This window comes from Microchirus variegatus (genome assembly GCF_963457635.1).
Source record: "Microchirus variegatus genome assembly, chromosome: 7".
Taxonomy (NCBI): domain Eukaryota; kingdom Metazoa; phylum Chordata; class Actinopteri; order Pleuronectiformes; family Soleidae; genus Microchirus; species Microchirus variegatus.
The window spans coordinates 20,565,983-20,587,693 of record NC_139808.1 but is presented as its reverse complement, the minus strand read 5'-3'; the positions used below and the strand labels follow the sequence as shown (position 1 = coordinate 20,587,693).

At 39.5% G+C, this 21,711-nt stretch overlaps 1 protein-coding gene across 1 annotated transcript in view; it reads right to left on the bottom strand.

Annotated features, from left to right (window-relative positions):
* Nucleotides 1-1,506: 1,506 nt before the first annotated feature.
* camk1b (calcium/calmodulin-dependent protein kinase Ib) overlaps nt 1,507-21,711 on the bottom strand; it is a gene marked incomplete at its 3' end in the record, with an annotated part of 74,325 nt that continues 54,120 nt past the window's right edge. Inside the window, exons 4-12 of the mRNA XM_083892967.1 lie at nt 12,251-12,325; nt 9,216-9,354; nt 8,901-9,027; nt 7,643-7,718; nt 7,378-7,490; nt 6,547-6,625; nt 4,572-4,659; nt 2,610-2,739; nt 1,507-1,607 (exon numbers count right to left, since the gene is read on the bottom strand). Of these exons, the coding sequence (XP_083749093.1) occupies nt 1,507-1,607; nt 2,610-2,739; nt 4,572-4,659; nt 6,547-6,625; nt 7,378-7,490; nt 7,643-7,718; nt 8,901-9,027; nt 9,216-9,354; nt 12,251-12,325 (928 nt within the window). The remainder of the gene's footprint in view (nt 1,608-2,609; nt 2,740-4,571; nt 4,660-6,546; nt 6,626-7,377; nt 7,491-7,642; nt 7,719-8,900; nt 9,028-9,215; nt 9,355-12,250; nt 12,326-21,711) is intronic.

Here is a 21,711-nt window from a genome sequence, read left to right as displayed (position 1 = left end):
TCTTCTGTGATTAAAGTATATTATATAAATTAAAGCTGAGGATGTGATACATACAAAGAGTCTGTGCTGCGAGGCAGAAACAGACGCAAGAAGCTTCAGAAGCTACCTGAAAATAAACCATTGTACTATATATATTTAGATTCATATATATATATATTTAGGATATACAATATATAAATTGTATATCCTAAAGGCACCTTAGACAAAGATATATCCCTGTGCTCTAGTGGTTGAAGAGGTTTTTTTTTTGTTTTTTTTCTTAGGGGGAAAAGTCTTTCTCTTTCATAAAAGCGTCACTACGACACGGAAACACTACATCACCACAGGAGAAGGCTACATCGTAGATACATGAAGTTTTCATTGCATAAACCAGTGTTTCCCAAACTTTCTATATGGGGACTTTGAAAATGGCAAATTATCATGACAAAAACAAATGTGTGCATCATTTACAGCCAAATCTGTAAAAAAAAATGAAATATCATTATTTACCAAATTTGTATGGGGACCCAAAAAAAATCTTGCACGACCCATCTGTGGGTCCCAACCCAGTCTTTGGGAAACACTGGCATAAACTATCAGGTCACTGATTGTCCGTAAAATGACACAATTTGAATGTAATAACCTGAATTATCTTCCTTTAACCCGGGATTAACTCTGCAGTCTTCACTCGTTTGATGTTATAACTCCGGAGGAACTGATACAATATTTAGTATCGGGCCGATATTGGCAAATATCACTGGATTTGATATCGGAAAAAAGAAAAAAAGGAAATCCCATATAATCTGTCAAGGTAAATATGACTGCAAGACATTTGGAGGATTATATTGTTTAAAATAGCGAGGTGGTAAACACATCAGGACTATTTTCTATTAAAAGCTCATTTGTCCCAAAGTAATCAATCGGACTGAATGGTTGCTTGTGATATCGGTGTCATATGGAGCCATCCGTAGTTTAATGACAGCGAATACATGCATGAGGTAAAAAAAATAAAAAATAAAATAAAGCATTAGCTCCTGATCATGCAGCTACTGTTTGTCCAAACGTCTAACGGTAGGAGGTTAAAAAGACAACACAAGCAAAAAAAATATTTAACAATATATAACAATAAAAAGAAAAAGAAAAACATGAACGTCCAACGAGCTCTGTCCTGCTGCAGGAAATCACCTGACACACCAGTTTTAAATCTTCCCTTCCTTTGTATCGTCTCCCACAACAGCCCAGTCTGAAAAAAATCACCTCTTCATCATCATCATCACTGTCATCAAGTCTCCCTCCTTCTCCTCCTTTAAAAAAACCAAAACAAAACAAAAATGAAACCCAGTTTCTTTCCTCTCCTTCTCAGGCAGGACAGACTCGCTCCCCCTGCAGGCGAGAGGTTGGAATGACGCTGTATTCCTGACCAGATGACGGGGGGCAGATGGTGCCTCTGGTTCCACCGCGGGGAGGGGGTTAAAAGTGGAAAGTCGTTGGGAACGATTGGACGGGCGAGAGGAGCAGCTGCTGTGGTCACACCCTGCTGGTTGGGTGGCAGCGATAGCTGCAGTTGGTCAGAGAGTCGGCGCCGCCGCCGTCCACGTTCTGGGAGCAGTCGCCCTCACAACAAGCCTCTGACACAGAGAGAAGAGACGAGTCATGTTATCTGCTGTGTGACTCGGCTATATTTACACTCTGTGTGACAGAGAAGACACAGTGACTCCGAGAGAACAAGCGTTTCATGTGTCATGATTAGTTGATAATGCTGAGTCATCATTGTTTTCTTATTGTTTTTGGTTGCTGTCACAACTTCAACTCATGTAAGTCATGTAAAAGAAACAAAAAAAATGTTTGGGTTTATTATAGGCATTATTGTTCATTATCAATATATAATTTTAAATCATATTATATATTTTTATGATAAATTTAATTTATTCTGTACATAAGTTGCCCATATCTAGGAAATGTGCTGTACAAATTCAGCTGCCTTGTCTTATTAAATCACAATTTTTTATACTTTCTCATATTTTGTGTACTGTATCCCCAAATAAATACTGATAAAGCATTTTTCTTAAGCTATTTCTTTGTTTTTCTTGAATTTTAAAAGTATTTAATATAAGTTTATTACATTTCTACCAATCCCAATTGTATTTATTTGTTATTTAGTTTTAATAGTTCTCAGGTTATTCTTGGTTATCTTTTATAGTTTTAATTGTGCTTGATTTCCTTCTTTGTGAAAATAATATGAAAATATCATAAAGAACAAGACTTCTTTCTTAGCTAAAGTGAGTCAAAGTTTCTAGCACTCAATATAAATCTGTGTTTCTACTTTAAACGACTTCTAATGCCGTCACCTGGTTTACCATCTCTGTTGTTTGTTGCCAGGCAAAACCAGGAAGAAACATCAGAGTGAGGGAGGAAATATTTGGTACCATTAACATGACTAACCAAGCAACATTTATTTCTCTAAGTTTGTTTACACAGTGAAAATCAGGTTTGTTGTGTTTCAGCCTGACACGGAGAATAAGGAGGATGACTGTCACTATTGATGTGTTTTTTTTATGTGAAGCCCTTTGTTACATGTGTAAGAAAAGTGCTGTACAAATAAAGTTGGGTTGACTGGTTGAAGCAGGTACCTGCGTCTTCCACTGGCAGCAGCAGGTGACCTCTGCAGGGATCGGGCAGGTTGGGGTTGGGTCCCTCGTGGCTGGTGCCGAGCTGCAGACGCCTCATGTGACGAACCACTGCTGTGGCGTTGAACGCTTGCTGCAGAGGAAAAGAAAAACAAAATGGCCACAGACACCGGTGAATATCAATTACTGTAGATTGTCGTTAAATATCCATCATAGATCATACATGTTTTCATCTTTTCCAAATAAAAAATGTTGCTTGTTGACAAACTCCAGAAAATGTTAAATCTTTATGATTTTTGGTAAATGTTTTCATAGTCAAGATGCAGAAATGTTACAGTTGCATTATGTAATAAATCTAAAGCAACTGGCCATAAAATCCTCCTATGAGGTCACAGAGACTCAGGAATAATGTTCATATAACAAACTGAACCCACCAACACACACACACACACACACACACACACAAACATTGTGAGGATGTTTTCATGTGATGAGGGAGAAAGACAAGTGTGAGGATTAACTATTCAATGAATTTGAATAAATATCTAATTGACAGGAATCACAATTGCGATTTTGGTTGGAGATATCCGAGGGAATGGATATTTTTACATCATTATTCTTATTTTCATTTGAAAAAACACATTTTAAAGGTGCATTATGTAATAAATCTAAAGCAACTGGCCATTAAATCCTCCTAATATGTCACAGAGACTCAGGAATAATGTTCATATATCAAACTGAACTCACCAACAACAACACTACAGCCAAAATATTGCATTAAAAAATATTTTGCAGACTGTAAATCATGTTTATGTTTTGAAATCATGTTTTGGCATGTGGCGCCACCTACCGCCATCTACCAATCATTGCCGTCAGTAGAGTCTCAGCTTTTTTTCATGATTAAAACAAGATTTCTGATTGTTTTAACTTCTTAAATGTGAATATTTTCTTGGTTTCTTTGCTCCACATAACAAAGAAATCATTAAAACTGAATCATTTTGGTTTGTGGACAAAATAAGACGTTCAAGAACATCGTCATTTCCAGGTTTGACAAACACTGATCAACGTTTTTTAACATTTTCTGACATTTTTTGGACCAAACGATTCATCGATTAGTCGAGAAAATAATCGACAGATTAATCGATTATGAAAATAATCGTTAGTTGCTCTAGTTTATATGAGCTTTTAGCTGAGTTTTTGACCTTTCTGTGGGTATGCAGCATGTCTGTGTTTGTTAAAGTTAGACATGGTTTTATGACACTTTTGTCGCTGCGTCTGACGCTGCCCCGGTAGCGGGGACATCAGTAAAGAAGAGATTAACACGATTAAAAAACATAACACGTTAATGATGACTGTAATTAATTAATCACAATTAACGCGATCATTTGACACCCTAATAAAAATAAGTTTGGTAGCACTAACAGCTCATATCATGTGGCTGACTGGAAAAATAACTGTGAGTTAGAAAGGGCGTGTCGCGATTCTGCCTTCTCACATCGCGACGCAGGTTCGTGGCTCTGAGTATCACGATTTCGATATGTTACAGCCCTATTAAACTTGCTTCAAGTTTCTCTTCAAGTTCAGACCAAAACCAGACTTTTAACTGTGGCTTAAATATATTCTGTGTATGTCCACTCACCTGCCACATTATTAGGTACACTGTTCAACTGCTTCTAAATACAAATATCAAATCAGCCAATCAGCCAAGAAACTGCTGATCTACTGGGATTTTCACGCACAACTTTAAACAAGTGTTTAAATACCTTGTTGATGCCAGAGGTCAGAGGAGAAAGACTGGTTTGAATTTATACAAAGGCAACAATAACTCAAATAACTACAGCTTCAGCAGCAGCAAACCACACCAGACACTTTCTTTGGTGTCCTTTGTTCCTAATAAGGCGGCCGGTGAGCGTATATTTGAACAAAGCAGAATATATAGGAAACAGACTTCTTTGTATAACTGACCTTCCATTTGCTTTTAGCAAAGTTCTTTTTGATCTGAGCACAGACAGACTCGTGGATGTTCTTGTCCAGAGCCGTGTCTCCAGCAATCCTGGAAAAAAACATCAAACATTAAAAACATGTGTCAACGTCAGCACAGACTAGACAAGACGAGTATGACACGACAGTAAACCACGTCATTAAAGGGATGGCTCAGGTTTTTTATAAAAGATGATGATATTCAAACTTTAGGGTTTTTTTCTGTTGACGAGACAAAATAATATGACCCTGAAAGTGATACATAACCTTTCTGAAGTGGAGTTGTAAGATACTGACACATCAAATTCATTTGATTAAACCAAAGTCCACAGAGAAAGTCAGCCATTTTACATCATAAAACAGAGGAGTTTTTAATCCATTCCTTCTGCATTTGTTAATTTAAAATGTGTTATCTTGTGACTTCAGTGTTTCGTATTCTGAAATCAGATTTATCTCAGTGACAAACTTAACAAATAAGTGAGCAGTAGAACAGCACTTACTGCGTTCCCAGGAGCTAAAAACACAGATTTACTCTATGGACTTCAGTCTGGAAGAGTAAGAGTGAATTCCAATTCCTTGCTTAACCCTCAATCTTAACGCTCAATCTCAAAAATGCTCTCCCTCTAGTGCAAGTGCTGTCCCGATTCTCAGAAAAATTAAGTTGAGGGTGAAGGGATAAGAGCTGTATCAATATTGAGATTTTCCAAGACCACCCTTAGGAGCAAGGGCTACCCATAATGCATTGCATGTTTTCACATAAGAAAGATGGCGTCGAAAGCAGCGAAGCGAGTGTACGATACAAATGAAGTATTTTCTTTGTTAATAGAGATATAAAAATGATGAAAACCATTGTATTATCTTAGTTTAGGCCCATATTATGGATTACTGACGTCATTGTTGCATAACATTTATTTTTATTTTACGATCTTTTGTCAACAGCCGGTCGGTGCGGACAAGCGATTGTTTGCTATGGTTTACTTTTCAATAAGCCGTGGTGTGTGGTAACTGTCAGCTGAATATGTCCGTGGTTGTGGTATTTGTATGAGTATCATATTATAACTAACTGACAACCTAATAACTTGACTGACAAATCGTAATAAATAATCCTGACGTCAATGGCGACCAAATCTTTATTCCCCGGGTCCAATGTTCCCCGCTTTGTATGTGTCCATACAAACCATACTAACCCTAACCCTAACCCCTAACCCTAACCCGCTGTTCACCCAAAAGGACCCAGGGAACATAGGACCCTAACCCTTACACTAACCCTTACCCTTACCCTTACCCTAACCCTAACCCTAACCCTTTACCCTGGAGCTCCACATCCAGGCTTCCACAAAGTGAGGAACATAGGGCCCTTTTTTTAAAAAAAAGTTCCGATGCTCCCCGATCAAGGAACATAGGACCCGGGGAACATAGGTACGACCCCCGTAAATGTGTTCTTCTTCTTCTTTTTTGGAGTTGACAGACTGGACGCAGCTTTCGCGTTATTCTGCCCCCCACAGTCTGAAGACGTACCTGCATTTAAGGGGTGTCCTATTTCTAAGTGACAAAATAACCCTCAACACTTGGTTTTGAGGGCCAGTTAAGATTAAGGGTTGAGCTTGAGGGTAAAGATTGAGGGTTAAGATAGGAATTGGAATTGGCCCTAAGTCCTTAACAAACTTCAGCTTCCAAACTTAAAAGGCGAGATATAGTGGTGAAGATTTTCTTAGCAGCTGTTTTCCCTTCTGTCCCTGCCAACAGCCATCTTCTTCTCTAAGAGAGCGAATGTTCAGGTCTGAAGCTGGTTCACAGAAACAGCAATAAAACAGTGTTGATAATGTTTCAAAAACCCATTTGACCACACTGGAAAACCTGAAGTATCCCTTTATGAGGTTTCTAGAATCCCTTAAAGTGTGAGTCTGATGGTTTTAAGTAGAAAAGGTGTGCACTATGACAGAGGAGTACAGGACAGTACCACGGATGCTGCAGAGCCTGATCACACGTGTAACGTAGATTGGGGTCTTTCGCCATCAGGTGGACGATAAAGTCTTTCGCTGTGATGAAAAACAAAGATTATAAAAGTCATGAAGTCATCTGCGGAAAAAAACTGCACAATTATTTTACCAGTTTACAAAGTAAATCCACTTAAATATAGTGACGTTCAGTTGTCCCTTAAGGGAAAGGTTGTTTTGCAGTCGGCAGTAAACGCGGAGCATTATGAAAAATAATTGTCATTCACAATATTATTGAAATAATTGTATAATATATGCTTTTTCATAAATGTATATTTTTAAAATTCTGAAAGTGAAGAGTGGTGCCTCCTGTCCACAATCTTTTCTTCCCCACATTTTCTGAAACCTCACATAAACAGAGGACACAGATGATGATAAGTGGGGGAAAAAAAGTGATTTTCTAAGTTTTACTTTATTCTTGAACAGAAATCTTATGGATACAGGAGCTAATGTTTCGCTAAAAAAATAACCCAAATCATTTGTTTATAGCTAATATTGTCATTATAAATCATTATAAGTCCCGGGATGACTGCACAGTTACAAAATAAATCCCTAAGACTGTATGTTGGTGAGCTTAACAGCATTTTGAAGTAATTTATGTAAATATTACAAATTTTCTCTATCTACAAAGTCACCCAGTGGAGACCTTTCAAAGACTTCTTACACTTTATTAACAATGAATGCAGATTAATTCAGTATATTTAGATAAAACTGAGTCCATGCACTTTTGTAACACCTGCACTTCCAAGTCTGTTTCGGGTCAGCAGAAGACGACAGAAGAGAGAAATGGATACCTGAGTCAGAGATGTCGTCCCAGTACGGAGAGTCAAACTCATATTCTGCCTTCAGGATCTGCTCAAACAGTTTGGCGTCGCTCTCGTCATAGAAAGGAGGGTAACCGCACAAACTGAGGAACACAGGAGAGGAAAAGTGTCATGTTTCCACGCAGACGCTGGAGATGTAGGAGATTTCCTCCTCGGTGTTTGGTGACAACATCTGGAGACATTTATCGTGATTGATTTGGTTATTGAAACTATTTAAGATGTGTGTGTTACTCACAGAATATAAGATATGACACCAATAGACCAGCAGTCCACAGCTTTGCTGTAGGGTTTCTGAGCCAACACTTCAGGGGCTGAAAGAAAAAAGACAAAAGACCTGTAGTCACGACTTGGAGGAAAATATCCAGCTGTGATTGTCCTGCAGTTTGATTTGTGATGTCATTTTGTCACGATTAAATTTTCACCCGGTTAAAGATTTAAAACACAATTGAGATATCTAAAACTACAGTAAAACTGTGTTTGCAGCACTGCTCAAAAGCAGCATTTAGTCATTGAAAGTGCAAAAATGCAAAAATGTATGAACTAATTAATAAACAGTTAAAGTAAAAGTCAGTCAGCTATAACAACTCAAAGATAACAACTGACTCTGTTAAAGCAAAGCAGATCCTTCTGCATCAGATGTGTTCATTATAATAAAAGAAAAATGATCAAAAGCTGTAGCTGTGTTCAATAAAATAATACATAAAATAAAATTAATAAGAATATGATCGATCCTTTCCGTAAACCATGTCTGACATAAATAAGTAGATAACATACAAACCCTGGGATGAATAAGTGTTAACCTTATATTGTTAACTGCATCCTTTGCAAATTGTGATTTTATTTTGAAAATCATCAGCCAGAGTAAGTAATGTGCACTCACTGGCCACTTTATTAGGTACACATTGTATACACAGAATGTTTACAAAACTTAGATTCCTGTTGTGTGCACTATTCTTTTCCTGCCATTTAAAACACATCATTTACTTATTATTATTTAATAATATAATGCTACATACAAACTGCTATAAATGTGCAATATTCATCTCACGGAAATAATATGTGGTTCTCACTTTATCATGTACATAATATAATTACCTCTCTGTGCCAGTCATTGATATTTAATACCTTAATAACCTTTAAATTGTTATTGTTATATAGTATTGTTTATTGCTGTAGTTATTGTATTTATCTTATATTTTAAACTGAGCTTTTGCTGATGGGTATTGTTCCAAATGACAATAAAGGAATCTAATCTAATCCAACTTCATTTACAAAGCACTTTTAAAACAACGACAGCTGAAAGAAAGTGCTTAATAAAATAAATAAAATTTAGAAACATACTACCTAAAAGACAGAAAAAACGTTTCATATTGGGTCAAAAGTCAAAGAATAAAAATGGGTTTTAAGATAGTTTTTAAGAAGTTTTTAACAATGGACAGTGAATGTGCCTATCTGATCTAATCTAATCTAATGGATTGTGTTGATTTATTTACCAACATATCCAGGTGTTCCACAGGCTGTCGACATCACGCTACCAGAGCCCTCAATCTTAGACAGACCAAAGTCACTGATCATGATTTTGGAGTCTTCGTCCATGCTGTAGTACAGAAGATTCTCTGGCTACAGTGAAAAAAAGAAAACATCCCACATGTGTTTACTTCTCAGCAAAGACACTGAGTCATGGAAAATTACTGATCGTTTGTTTCTTTTTTTTGGGGGGGGGGGGGGGGTGCAGGGTTGTGACGTAAGGGTTACTGATGAACACATGAGTTCCCGACACAAGCAGGAATCTGCAACTCTTGACTGACCTTGAGGTCACGGTGTACGATGCCCATGTCGTGGAGATATTTGACAGCGTCTAGAATCTGCTGAATGAGCTTACTGGCGTCTTTCTCTGTGTAGAAGCCCTTCTCTATGATGCGGTCGAAGAGTTCGCCACCAGATACCCTACACACACACACACGCACACGCACACGCACACAAACGCGCACGCGCACGCGCACGCGCACACACACACACACACACACACACACACACACACACACACACACACACACACACACACACACACACACACACACACACACACACACACACACACACACACACACACACACACACACACACAGACCATGTGAGGATGTTTTCATGTGATGAGGAAGAAAGACAAGTGTGAGGATTAACTATTCAATAATTTTTAATAAGTATCTAATTGACAGGAATCACAATTGCGATTTTGGTTGGCGATATCTGAGGGAATGGTTATTTTTACATCATTATTCTTATTTTCTTTTGAAAAAACATATTTTAAAGGTGCATTATGTAAAAGATCTAAAGCAACTGGCCGTAAAATCCTCATCCTAATATGTCACAGAGACTCAGGAATAATGTTCATATAACAAACTGAACTCACCAACAACAACAGTACAGCCAAAATATTGCATTAAAAAATATTTTGCAGACTGCAAATCATGTTTATTTTTTTTGGCATGTGGCGCCACCTACCGCCATCTACAAATCATTGCAGTCAGTAGAGTCTCAGCTGACGAGCAACCACTGGCCACATTATTACATATGGCACCTTTAAATGATGACTGTGTGATATGTGTGCAGATCTGTGAGAAACAAAGATGTTCTCTTCAGTGTGTAGAATAAGACATGTATAGATCGAGACAGCAATTAACTTAAAATTATATTTTGGACACACGCTTTTGCAAGTATTGCGCCTCCTGCGATTTAAAAATCGCAGTGCAGCCTACAGCGATTTTCAATTCGATTCATTGTTCAGCCCTAGCTGCAACTAACTGCCAAAAGTGTATTCAGATAGAGAGCTGAGACTATTGATCCAGAATTAATTTGAACAATCACTTTCCTAAACTGGTTGTCGAACTGATTAGATTTAAACTGTGTGTTGTCTCGCTGATAATAACATATCACACTGACACTGACACTGCAGAGGATTCTTTGTTTATGTGGAAGTTCACACTGGTCAAAGACGGACTTTCTGACCAAAGACAGACCAACTTTGTTACCTTGGATTTAGATGTGGAAAAGTTTCCCAATCCCATTTAACTTTGTTGGTTATTTCCTTGTACTCTGTTTGTTTTCCTGCCTCTGTGATTGACGGCCCCACACTGATATGTTTCACTGTCCTGACCGAGTCTATGAAAGTCCCTTCTGCTTTGTTTAAGCCACAGTAAACTTACATGTGGATTCTGATGTGTGTTTATCAGATAGAGATGATTGGACACAGGGCACACAATCATGGACGGATCATGAGTGCTCGATATACAACTGTGAAGCCACTAGATGGAGACTTCAGTCTGCGCAGCAGACATCAGCAAACTGGGGCGTGTTTCTTTGAACCTTCACAATAAGACACAGTTATTCTTCCGCACTGACACTAACCTTAACCATAACCACAATTCAAATCTTCTCAACCAGTTCCTCAGAAATAAGGTTCTGACTCTGTCAATGTCTTGACTAATACCTGACAGACATGTGGAACTTTTGTTTTTAGTTGTCTGTTTCCTTATTGTCCGTTTTTGTGGGTGCCTCATAAGTAACTGTGACTTCCTTCTCTGTCTGATAGGACATCAAATTGATTTTCATCCCTAATGTTTTGTGCTGCAGCTTCCTGCTTTATATAATCTATTATGATTTCGCATCACATGTACATTTCTTTATTATTATTATTTAATTTGTTTAGGCGAGAGTGTATTAGCCCACTGGTTCCACTCAGCGCACAAGTTTGACTTATTTTACTCATGATCAGATGAGTACCTAATTCAATATATTATATTATATTGATAACAAGACAATTTAAAGGTCACTTAGAGTGGTCCTGTTGCACATATATGTTAGTTATGGAGGTCTACTTACATACATTAACTTGTTTTTATGGTCAAAAACCTCCTAGTTGCTGTAAAGGAGCCGATAGCCGATACGAATCCTCTTTTCTGACGGTGTTTCCCAGCCGCGGGATTTGAGACTCAACTCTCTCACCCAGAAGACAGAGTCTTGTGATTGGCCAGTATATTCAGCACACCCGCTCTCAGAAGCACAGCTCCCCCCTCTGGAACGGTGGATGCACTTCTACTCATTATCAAAACATAGTTTTAACAATGTTTAAAAATAGCTTCTTCACGACTCCCCGCCGCAGTCCCTTTTATGACTTTGCTCCGGAGTCAGACCCAGAGTCAGAAGACACTGTCGCTCGTGAAACACATCCACAACGGACGTTATTCTTCTTCTGCGGTTCAATGTACGCAACCGGATGTGCCCGGACTAGTGCCCGGAGCAGGACGATCTGCTGTTCCGGAGAACCGGTGTTTACGTAACCGGACCGGGTTTTTTCAGAGATCTCGCTGAGATCAAGGAAAAATTATTTCCCGCACACTTCCCACTGTTTTGATTTTTCAGGTAATGATTTCATCGATGCATAAATGGCTCATATTTTCATTAACCTCTCGGTTAAAGTAGCTGCTGATCCTGATCTGTTCCTTCTCTGATTCTCTCTCTCGCTGACATTTCAGGAGGTGAGTTAGGTGGGAGTCTGACAGGCTGCAGGTGTGAGGGCAAACTCCCCCACTGGTGTTCATGAGTGGAAACAGTACAGTGTTTGTATGTGACAGTGTGCGTGTGTGTTCACTTCTTACACATGCTGGTGTGTCACAGTGTGCAATTAATGGCATGCGATGTGACACGCAGCGCGTGGGAGATGAAACACACTAACATCACACAGAGATGAACCACAAAAAGCTTCACACACGCCTGTGTGTGAGTGTGTGTGTGTGTGTGTGTGTGTGTGTGTGTGTGTGTGTGTGTGTGTGTGTGTACTCACAGCTCCATGACAAGGTAGAGGTGTGATTTACTCTCAAATATGTCCTCCAGAGACACGATGTTGGCATGTTTAATCCTGCAGAACAGAGAAAGAAAGACCACATTTGAAGGTGTTCATAAGAATAATTCTTATTCTTACAAAGTATCACATTATAAATGCGATAAATAAATATATATGTTATATACATATGTAAAGTACATTTACAAGCATAAGTTGACAAAGTGCTTTAAAAAAAAAGCAAAACAGGGGAACTAGACACAGACAGAAACAATAGAGTTGTGCACGGCAGATTGCACAAGGTGTCAAAAGTTTTTGTGCAAGCTGCCAAAAATACAATCCTTGGGAGAGAAGACGAAGAAGCAAATAAAAGCCAAATCAAACCCAGAGGACAATATTACACAAGAGTAAGTAAGAGCAAATAAAGGAATAAAAATTAACAGTAAAAACCTTTTTAGATAGCAAAACAACTTGTGAAGTCTGCAAAAGTGGGATTTAATGTGTGATTTAAAAGAATAAACTGAATTTAAACAGGAGTCTGAAGTACTAGTGGTAGCAATAGATGTATTATTATAGAAATCTATAATAATATAGAAAAATGTATTATATTAAATCTTAGAGACATGACTGGAACAGTGTGTGTGTGTGTGTGTGTGTGTGTGTGTGTGTGTGTGTGTGTGTGTGTGTGTGTGTGTGTGTGTGTGTTCCCAGCATGCAGCGTCATGTAGCAGTCACATGTATTGTTTACTGGCTGCAGCAGAGTGTGGTGGCATTCAGCTCCCTAACTGTCTGAGCTCTGTGATCTGCTGCCCCCTGAGACCCGTGGGATGACAGCGATTCCACAGCCTTCACATCATCTTTCCCTGCCCCGATCATTGTGTTTATTTGTTGTTGTTGCTCCCAAGCTCTGGGACAGCTCAGCCCCGGATTTGTGTTCAATTACCGATTGGGGAGTTTTTAAAAGTTAACTTAAATCATATTTATTTAGAATGGCTTTTATATTCAGTAGCATGGAGACACTTTGATTCTTAATTGTACATTGTTGAATTTAATTGAGTCTTATTTTATAGATAGCAGTATATATAGTGCACATAGTTACGGAGACAAGGAAATTTCAGATATAAAACTCACAAAACAATATAAAAGTTAAAAGGAGGCATAGAAAATTAGTAAGAAATTAATAAATTGCAGAGGTATGCAGACCATACCAACAAGACTACCAAGCAGGGGTCCTCTTAGCAGGAAACTGCTGTGACGCCATTTTATACGAGACACGAACGCACAAACTAGTTGTTTTCAATGTCAGTTCATTAAAAAGATTTGTTCACAGAATCATTCAGAGTAAGTCTTCTAATATACAAACAACCATGTCTTCAAACCAGGGACAGTAGTCTAGTTTACATCATATACAGTATGATTACATCCTGTCTTTCAAGATATTAGAAATGGAGGCTAATTTTTCAAAAAAGGACAAGGAAACAATAGTGCTTTAGTTTGTGAATAACAGAGCTATGGAACCTATTGCTCATAGTATGCTGGGATTGACTACGAGCCACTGGGCCCCTGGGCGCAGTGATCCATCCTTGATTGGATGCAGATTTTTAGAATAATTTGATTCATCAACGAGATGGGTTGTTATATATGCCGTAAGGCAGAATGTTGTAGTTCTTTTTATGTCATGAACTTGAAACCAGAGGTGATGATGCAGACCTGCTCAGGCTTTAACAGAGGTGTCATTCACTCAGAACAAAGCTCTACAGGATGTAACTGTGGATGAGTCGGCCTCAGCTCATGCTGGATTACAGCAGTTAGTCTTATCCAGATTGCAATGAAGCACAGGCACCTTCATTCACCTGCTTAGCTCAGCGTGGAAGGAGTGAAGGATGAATGATGGATTAAACCTGTTGAGTGAGCTCGCAAGCTTGCACTTTCTCACACACTCACTACAGATTACGATATTAGGGTTGCAACTAACAATTATTTTCCAAAATCAATGAATCCATATTTGTTTGGTCCGTAAAATCTCATAAAATGTTATCAATGTCTTGTTTTGTCCACAAACCAAAATGATACAGTTTTGAATTATTTCTTTGTCATATGGAGCAAATAAACCAGAAAATAATTACATATTGGAAACTGAAAAATCGGAAAATGTGTTCGGAAAAAAACAAACAAACAATTATCAAAATAGTTGACAATTAATTTAGTGAGTGACTAATCATCATTTAGATGGATAATCACTGCAGCCTGCAATGGTAAATTCAATTTCACTGACTCAGAGTTAAAACTGCCCATCACCCTATACCTGTCTAGTACAGAATAGTATAGGTCCTTTGTGTATTGTGTATTGTATATTGTGTATTGTGTCTAGCTTGAACTGACACATTCCTACAACATCCGCAGGGAGTCAGCTCCCCAATACCTCTAGTAGACAAAGAGGTGTGAAAATACTGCCTTGAATGGCAGACTCTTGTCTATTGGAGGAATGCAAAAGGGAAGTTGCTCAGATATAAATGTGGAGTTCTCACTTTGCTCTTTCTCCAGCAAGAATCACTCCTGTGAAGATTGACCTTTTCCCTGCAACGAAAATAAAAACTTGTCGGCCGGCAGAAGTTCTCTATTTCATTCTTCACCAGCAGCAGAGAATTTCCACAACAAGCCCTTTGTGATATTGATGAACTTAATGTGCAAATCTAAGAAAAAATAGAATATTTTAAACTCTTTTAAAATTATATGTGCACTAAAGTAAGAACTTGATGACTCGACTTGAAACTTATGAAACCTTTTTCCTGGTTTGCTTTGCTGCGTCACAATATCTTAAATCTGTCATATTTACATGTTGACGTAAATGAATGTCCCTGCTTAAATTAATAAATAAATAAATAAACACTGCTACTTTTTGCAATTTAAATGTAAATTTCCTATCATAAAAAAAACATAAAAATAAAAGAAACAAGCCTCTGAATCCGTGAAGCACCACAAAAATTCATCTTAATGCTCTTTTCTCACACATTTAATTTATATGGATCTATATGTCTATATATAAGTACAATGTTTTTGTGGGTGATGAACTCAGAGCGTTGTTTGACGGCAGCCATGACGGTGATTGTCAGTGTGTGGAAATGTCTGTGTCAGGATGCTGAGGCATTCGCTGACCTCTGCCTCCGTCTGGGGGTCTCACACGACTTCAGAGCACAGACGTCAGCAAATTAGAGAGGAGTGTTGTCCACACTGACAAGTCCACTTGAATCTGTTGAGTAGGGCTGAACGATTTTAGTAAAAAATTTAATTGCGATTTTTCTGGCAGATATTACGATAGTCGAACCTCGGATTCAAGAGGAACAATGCGGTTTTCGTCCTGGCCGTGGAACACTGGACCAGCTCTATACCCTTCGCAGGGTTCTCGAGGGTTCATGGGAGTTTGCTCAACCAGTCCACATGTGTTTTGTGGACCTGGAGAAGGCTTTCGACCATGTCCCTCGTGGTATTCTGTGGGGGGTGCTCCGGGAGTATGGGGTTAGGGGCCCTTTGTTAAGGGCCGTGCGGTCCCTGTACGACCGGAGCAGGAGCTTGGTTCTCATTGCCGGCAGTAAGTCAGACTTGTTCCCAGTGCATGTTGGACTCCGGCAGGGCTGCCCTTTGTCACCGGTTCTGTTCATTATATTTATGGACAGAATTTCTAGGTGCAGCCAGGGGCCGGAGGGGGTCCGGTTCGGGAGCAACTGGATTTCATCTCTGCTCTTTGCAGATGATGTGGTCTTGATGTGGTCTCCTTCGCACCAGGAACTCCAGGGTGCGCTGGGGTGGTTTGCAGCCGAGTGCGAAGCAGCTGGGATGAGAATCAGCACCTCTAAGTCCGAGGCCATGGTTCTCGACCGGAAAAAGGTGGCTTGTCCCCTCCGGGTCAGTGGAGAGATCCTGCCTCAGGTGGAGGAGTTTCAGTATCTTGGGGTCTTGTTCACGAGTGAGGGAAGGATGGAGCGTGAGATTGACAGGCGGATCAGGGCAGCGATCCAAATGACGTATTTGTGTGTGATTCGGGGTTCAATCGGCACCTGGCTCGCCGATTACATGGGGGCGCAGTGCCCTTGTTCTCCGGTTATAAAAACAAACAAACCTGTGGCTTATTTTGATCACACAGAGCGAAGTTACCGGGGGAAACGGGTGAAAAAAAATAGGACGTCCTGCCTAAAAGTAGGGCGTCTAATTTCTTATTATTTTCAGTACAGTATGTCCCCAGGACGCCCAGACACCCTGCTGGCTAAAAGCCTGGCTGTGGGTCAGTAAGGAGCACTTTGACGACCACAGGATCAAGTTTTCTGAAATCACGGTTTCAGTCTTAAAACGATAAATCGTTCAGCCCTACTGCCGAGTTTCTTAATTAATGAATTGTAGGAAGATTAAGTTTAAGTTTTTATATTTGTTTCTTTGCGTTTTCAGTCAGACTCCAACCTATTTATAGTAGTGATGTCACTTTTTCCAAAAATTAAGTAATTTATAATAATAATGACCTGTAAATAACCATAATAACATTTCGAACATGAACTTTTTATCCCACGTTCAAATATAAATTCACATTTTGAACAAAATGTGACAGCCCTGGTTTATAGCCATTTCGCTTAACTAATAACTCTTTTCCATGATACAGTCACAGCACAGCTCGGCACGGCACGGCACGGCACGGCACGTCAGTGGCCGGCAGTCACAGGATCGGTTCAGCCCACTTGGAACCTCACCAGAGCAGGTACCAAAAAAAGCACCAGGTAACAGGTACTATTGCTCATGGAAAAGCAGAAAAAACATGCCGAGTCGTACTGAGTCGAGCCGTGCCGGGACTGGGTAGTGGAAAAGTGCCATAATGCAACGTCGCTGTTGCCTTTCTCGTTGTCTTATCATAAAACAAATCACTTCCTATGAAGAGTGTGGGAATGTCGTCGGGCCACAGAAGATCTACAGTAAATAGTGAGAAACAGAGAGACCCATGTGCAGCTGACAGGCTTAATCAGCTTTGTGTGAACTCATTTGACTATAACAGACATTTGATTATATTTAAAAGTTACTTGCCTCAGCTTTAATGAGTGAGCCAGTGTCAAACGGGTTTGCAGGATGTAGATTAGGTCCATCAGCTCCACATGACTGTCTCTGTGTGTGTGTGTCTCTCACTTTAGCAATGTTTAGCTCATGAGCTCATGTTGCCCTTCGACATTCCCCACGCTGCGCACAGGAAGTGGTTTGTTTCATGTCACAACTGGTAACTTGAGATGGCTGCAAATGGTTAGAGTGACTTGTTTTCTGATTGAGATTAAGAATCCCAAATTACAGACATGAACCCTTAGTGCTCACCCGGCACTGATCAATGCTGCAGGTACACCCTTTCCGTGGGCATAATACAAAACTCCTTATATGGACATCCTGGGGGTGTGTGTTTATAGGTCACATCTCCAGGCTTTATAAAATGCATTTATCTTCTTATAATATAAGAAGATGAAAAAATGCATTTGTTGAGTCAAAGTTATAATAACAATTGTACAGAAGTCACAGACTTCAAATAGACTTTGAGCTGTAGCAAACTTTGAACTGTAACATATTTCCAAAGTTCACAAATTCAATCCGATGCTCAGTACTTTCATGTGTGTTTATAGTTGGTGAAAATAATGAATATACCTATATTTTTTTATCAGATTGATAGGTCGTGCTGAAAAAATGAAACACTCTTTATTGCACATTCTTATGGTCTCATATGTGCTGTGCCTATGTCAGCTGACATAGGGCGATAGGCGGGGTACACCCTAGTTCGTCAGTCCATCACAGGGCCACATATAGAGACATTCACTCTCACTCTCACATCCATCCATCCATCCATCCATTATCTACCGCTTTATCCTCCACCAGAGGGTCGCGGGGGGTGCTGTGCATATCTCAGCTGACATTGGGTGATAGGTGAGGTACACCCTGGACAGTTCGCCAGTCCATCACAGGGCCACATATAGAGACAAACAACCATTCACTCACACTCTCACACCTACGGTCAATTTAGAGTGACCAATTCACCTAATCCCCATATCGCATGTTTTTGGACTGTGGGAGGAAGCCGGAGAAAACCCACAGAAAATCCACACACACGGGGAGAACATGTAAAATCCATGCAGAAAGGCCCTTGTTCCAATCAGGGCTCGAACCCAGGATCGTTTTATCTCAACGCGTATTTATTTATTCCCCTGCGTGCATTACTGTGTGACTGAGTGTTACCAGCCATATGTCGGGCTTCATGTTTGGTCTCTGTGATTTCACAGGTACACACTGTATGTTGGCTGGCTGAAGTGTTATGTGTTTATTTTCTTTGTTTTTCTGTGGTCATGCCAATAGAAAACTATTCCCTATGGGGACAATACAACTGTGGTGATACTTGGTGGGGTGGGGAATCAGAAATACTACAAAAATACAACAAATGATGGACTGGTGATTTGTCCAGGGTGTGACCCCGCTTTTCATCCTATGTCAGCTGAGATTCCACCCCGCACAACCCTCATGTGGAGGATAGAGCAGTAGTGAATGGATGGATTGATACTGGAAAGCAGAGAAATAGAGCTTTGCACCCTTATACTTGTCATTACAGCACTTTCGAGAAATGACCGTCCAATCAGTGACGAGATTCACCAGCACATCACACGTTTGTGACGTCAGCTTCTCAGTACCTAATTCCTAAATGGCTGAATAACTGCCAGATATTGAAAGTGAAAGTTATCCTGGAAAAAGGAGCAGAAGCACTCACTCATTTAACATTTTTTTGATCAGTTCTACAGCCATAAAAAAACAGTAAAAAATCCAGACGGCCTGATTATCATGATGGTCATAAGAGGGTTAACTGGTTTTGAAATAAAAACAAAAAAAACTGGGATGATTAAATTAAAAGAAAAATCAGCAAACAGGAACTGTTTGTTGCCTGAAGTGAGTTTGTTCAAACCCTGGCCCATGTTCTGTTTACTGAGCAATCACTGATGAGGACATATTAAAATGAGAAATAAAACATTTGCATGAGTCTGTTTAAACTTCAGACTGAACAAGAGCCAGGCTACAAATTTCAGGCCAAGTTCACCTCAGTTAACCCCATTAGTCAAAACCCTCTTTCCAAACTGGCAACTAACACACACTATTCTCATTCCACCGCCCTCACCTCAGGAGGGATCATAGCTGTATATTGGCTTAGAGAGTTGTGTGTCTCCTGTAACCCAGGCAACAAGAGCTCTAAAAATAACTTGGACCCAATGTAGATCAGCCATTTTCAATGTGGACTGTAATTCCTACATCTGAAGAGAAGTACACGTCACAATTACCCACAGTGCAACTTGTCTTCACATAATAAAATATTACATTCATTGTTCAGGTAGAGAGCAAACTCGAGCAGAAACAGAGTGACGAGCGATCACGTGTTTTATTCCCATTTTATCTGATACAAGTGCAGATAAAAAACAAACTTTACAAGTATAGACACAAGGGATAAAGGTGCAGTATTTGTATTTTCAAATTTACGGGCCGACAAATAAAAGCACAGTAATATACTGCAGTGTCTGCCGCTATGAGTCTCTCAGTCAAAACAATAACAAAATACTTAGTGTGATGATGTCAGGAAGCAGTGTTGGATCATGGTTGTTGTCTTTTTTGTTTGGTTCCCCTGTGCTTTTGCGTTTTATGGGGAGAGGTTTGGTGGCGACAGTTTGGCAGCAAACAGCGATGAGTCGTTGTGACAATACCAGAGGTGGAAAGTAACGAAATACATTTGCTCAAGTTACTGTATTAAAGGTACAATATGTAGTATTTATGAGTTTATATAACACAAAATCCACTTTTTTATACATATTATGTGCTCCTGCATTGTCTAGTCGCTGTATAATAGTTTTTGTTTCATTTTCGTAGTGTTTCAAAAAGTCATGTAAAATAACATGACCGCGGACCGCGGTTGCATAGCCACTGTTAGCAGCGAGAAGCCATGTTTCTACCGGAGCCTGTAAGGACAAACGCGAGAGAACAAAACAAGCCTCTCTTTACTTGTAGCGGAAGTCCCGCCTCCTCTCTCTCCGCTGCGTCTGCTACGGCCGCGGTAGCTCGCCCTCTCCCTCGCCTCACGAACCTCATCTGCTGACACGGAGAAAGACGACGAGGACGACATTTGACTGGCTGCGGATACCGTAGCGATCAGGGAAGGGAGGGGGTGAGCAGAGCAGCAGGTCTTTGTTGTAAATTTCAGCCTCTCCTCTAGATGGCACTATAAACTACTTATTTCCCCTTTAAATACTTTTTTTGTGTATTTTGTATTTTATAAGTACAATTTAAAAACAGGTTTTTGTATTTTACTTGAGGACATAATGACTCAAGTATTGTACTTAGTTAAATCCTATAAATCCTATCTGTTACTGAGTAAAAATAAAAAGCACAACGAAGACCTACAGGGGGAAAATATACACCAGAACCAGACAAATGATGATGTGATTAGCACCAGCACTGGTGCGTGAACATAGAGGGCGCGCGCCAAAAGTGACGAAATATCCTGTGTCGTGCCGGGTGCGTGAGCTCCAAAATAGTTTGGGATTTCTGAGCCCTTGTCATATTTCTACTACCCTCACACCCCACGCAAAGTAGCTAGGTAACTTTTACTTATAAATTACAAATTAACTACTTTTTACTTCTATTTGAGTATTTTTTCAGATGACTACTTTTACTTCTACTTGAGTAAGTATTGGTACTTTTACTTGAGTACAATATTTTGGTACTTTTTCCACCTCTGACAAATACACAAAATTAAGATGAAAAAACAAAATTGTATTCCTCTCTCTAATGTTGCATAGGGTGTTTGACCCAGAGGTCACAGCACTGAGGGGTAAACATCATTTAAAGGGGACACATACCCTATTTCTCCAAGTTAACCTAGTTCCCTGGTGTCCTAACGAACATGTCTGTGACTGTGATGCTTTGGTCAAAATACCATAAGGATGAAGCACCACAGCAGTTTAATCACCCTGCCAAAACAGCCCTGTTCAGAACGCTCTGTTTAGTAGTATCTCTTTAGGTCCACCTTAAAAAAACCCAAAAAAACGGACAGGAAATGACATCAGCCACAGAGGCTACTGGGAGCTAACAGCAGTTAGCATTTGGAAAAGTGATCATTTGCAGGCTCTAGCAGGCACATTGCCGTCATATATGACATGTATATATGTATATGTCCATTTTTAAAACTCATCTTAAAACACATTTTTATTCTTCTGTGTTCAACTCAGCATGAGACTCTGCTCTTGTTTTAGTGTTTTATTGTTTTTATTGTTTAAACATTGTTATTGTTTTCTAGTTTTATTGTGTTTTATTGTTTAAACATTGCTATTGTTTTATAGTTTTATTGTTTATAAATATATATATATATATATATATTAATAGTTTTATTGTTTTTATTTTGTCTCCTATGTTTTATGTGC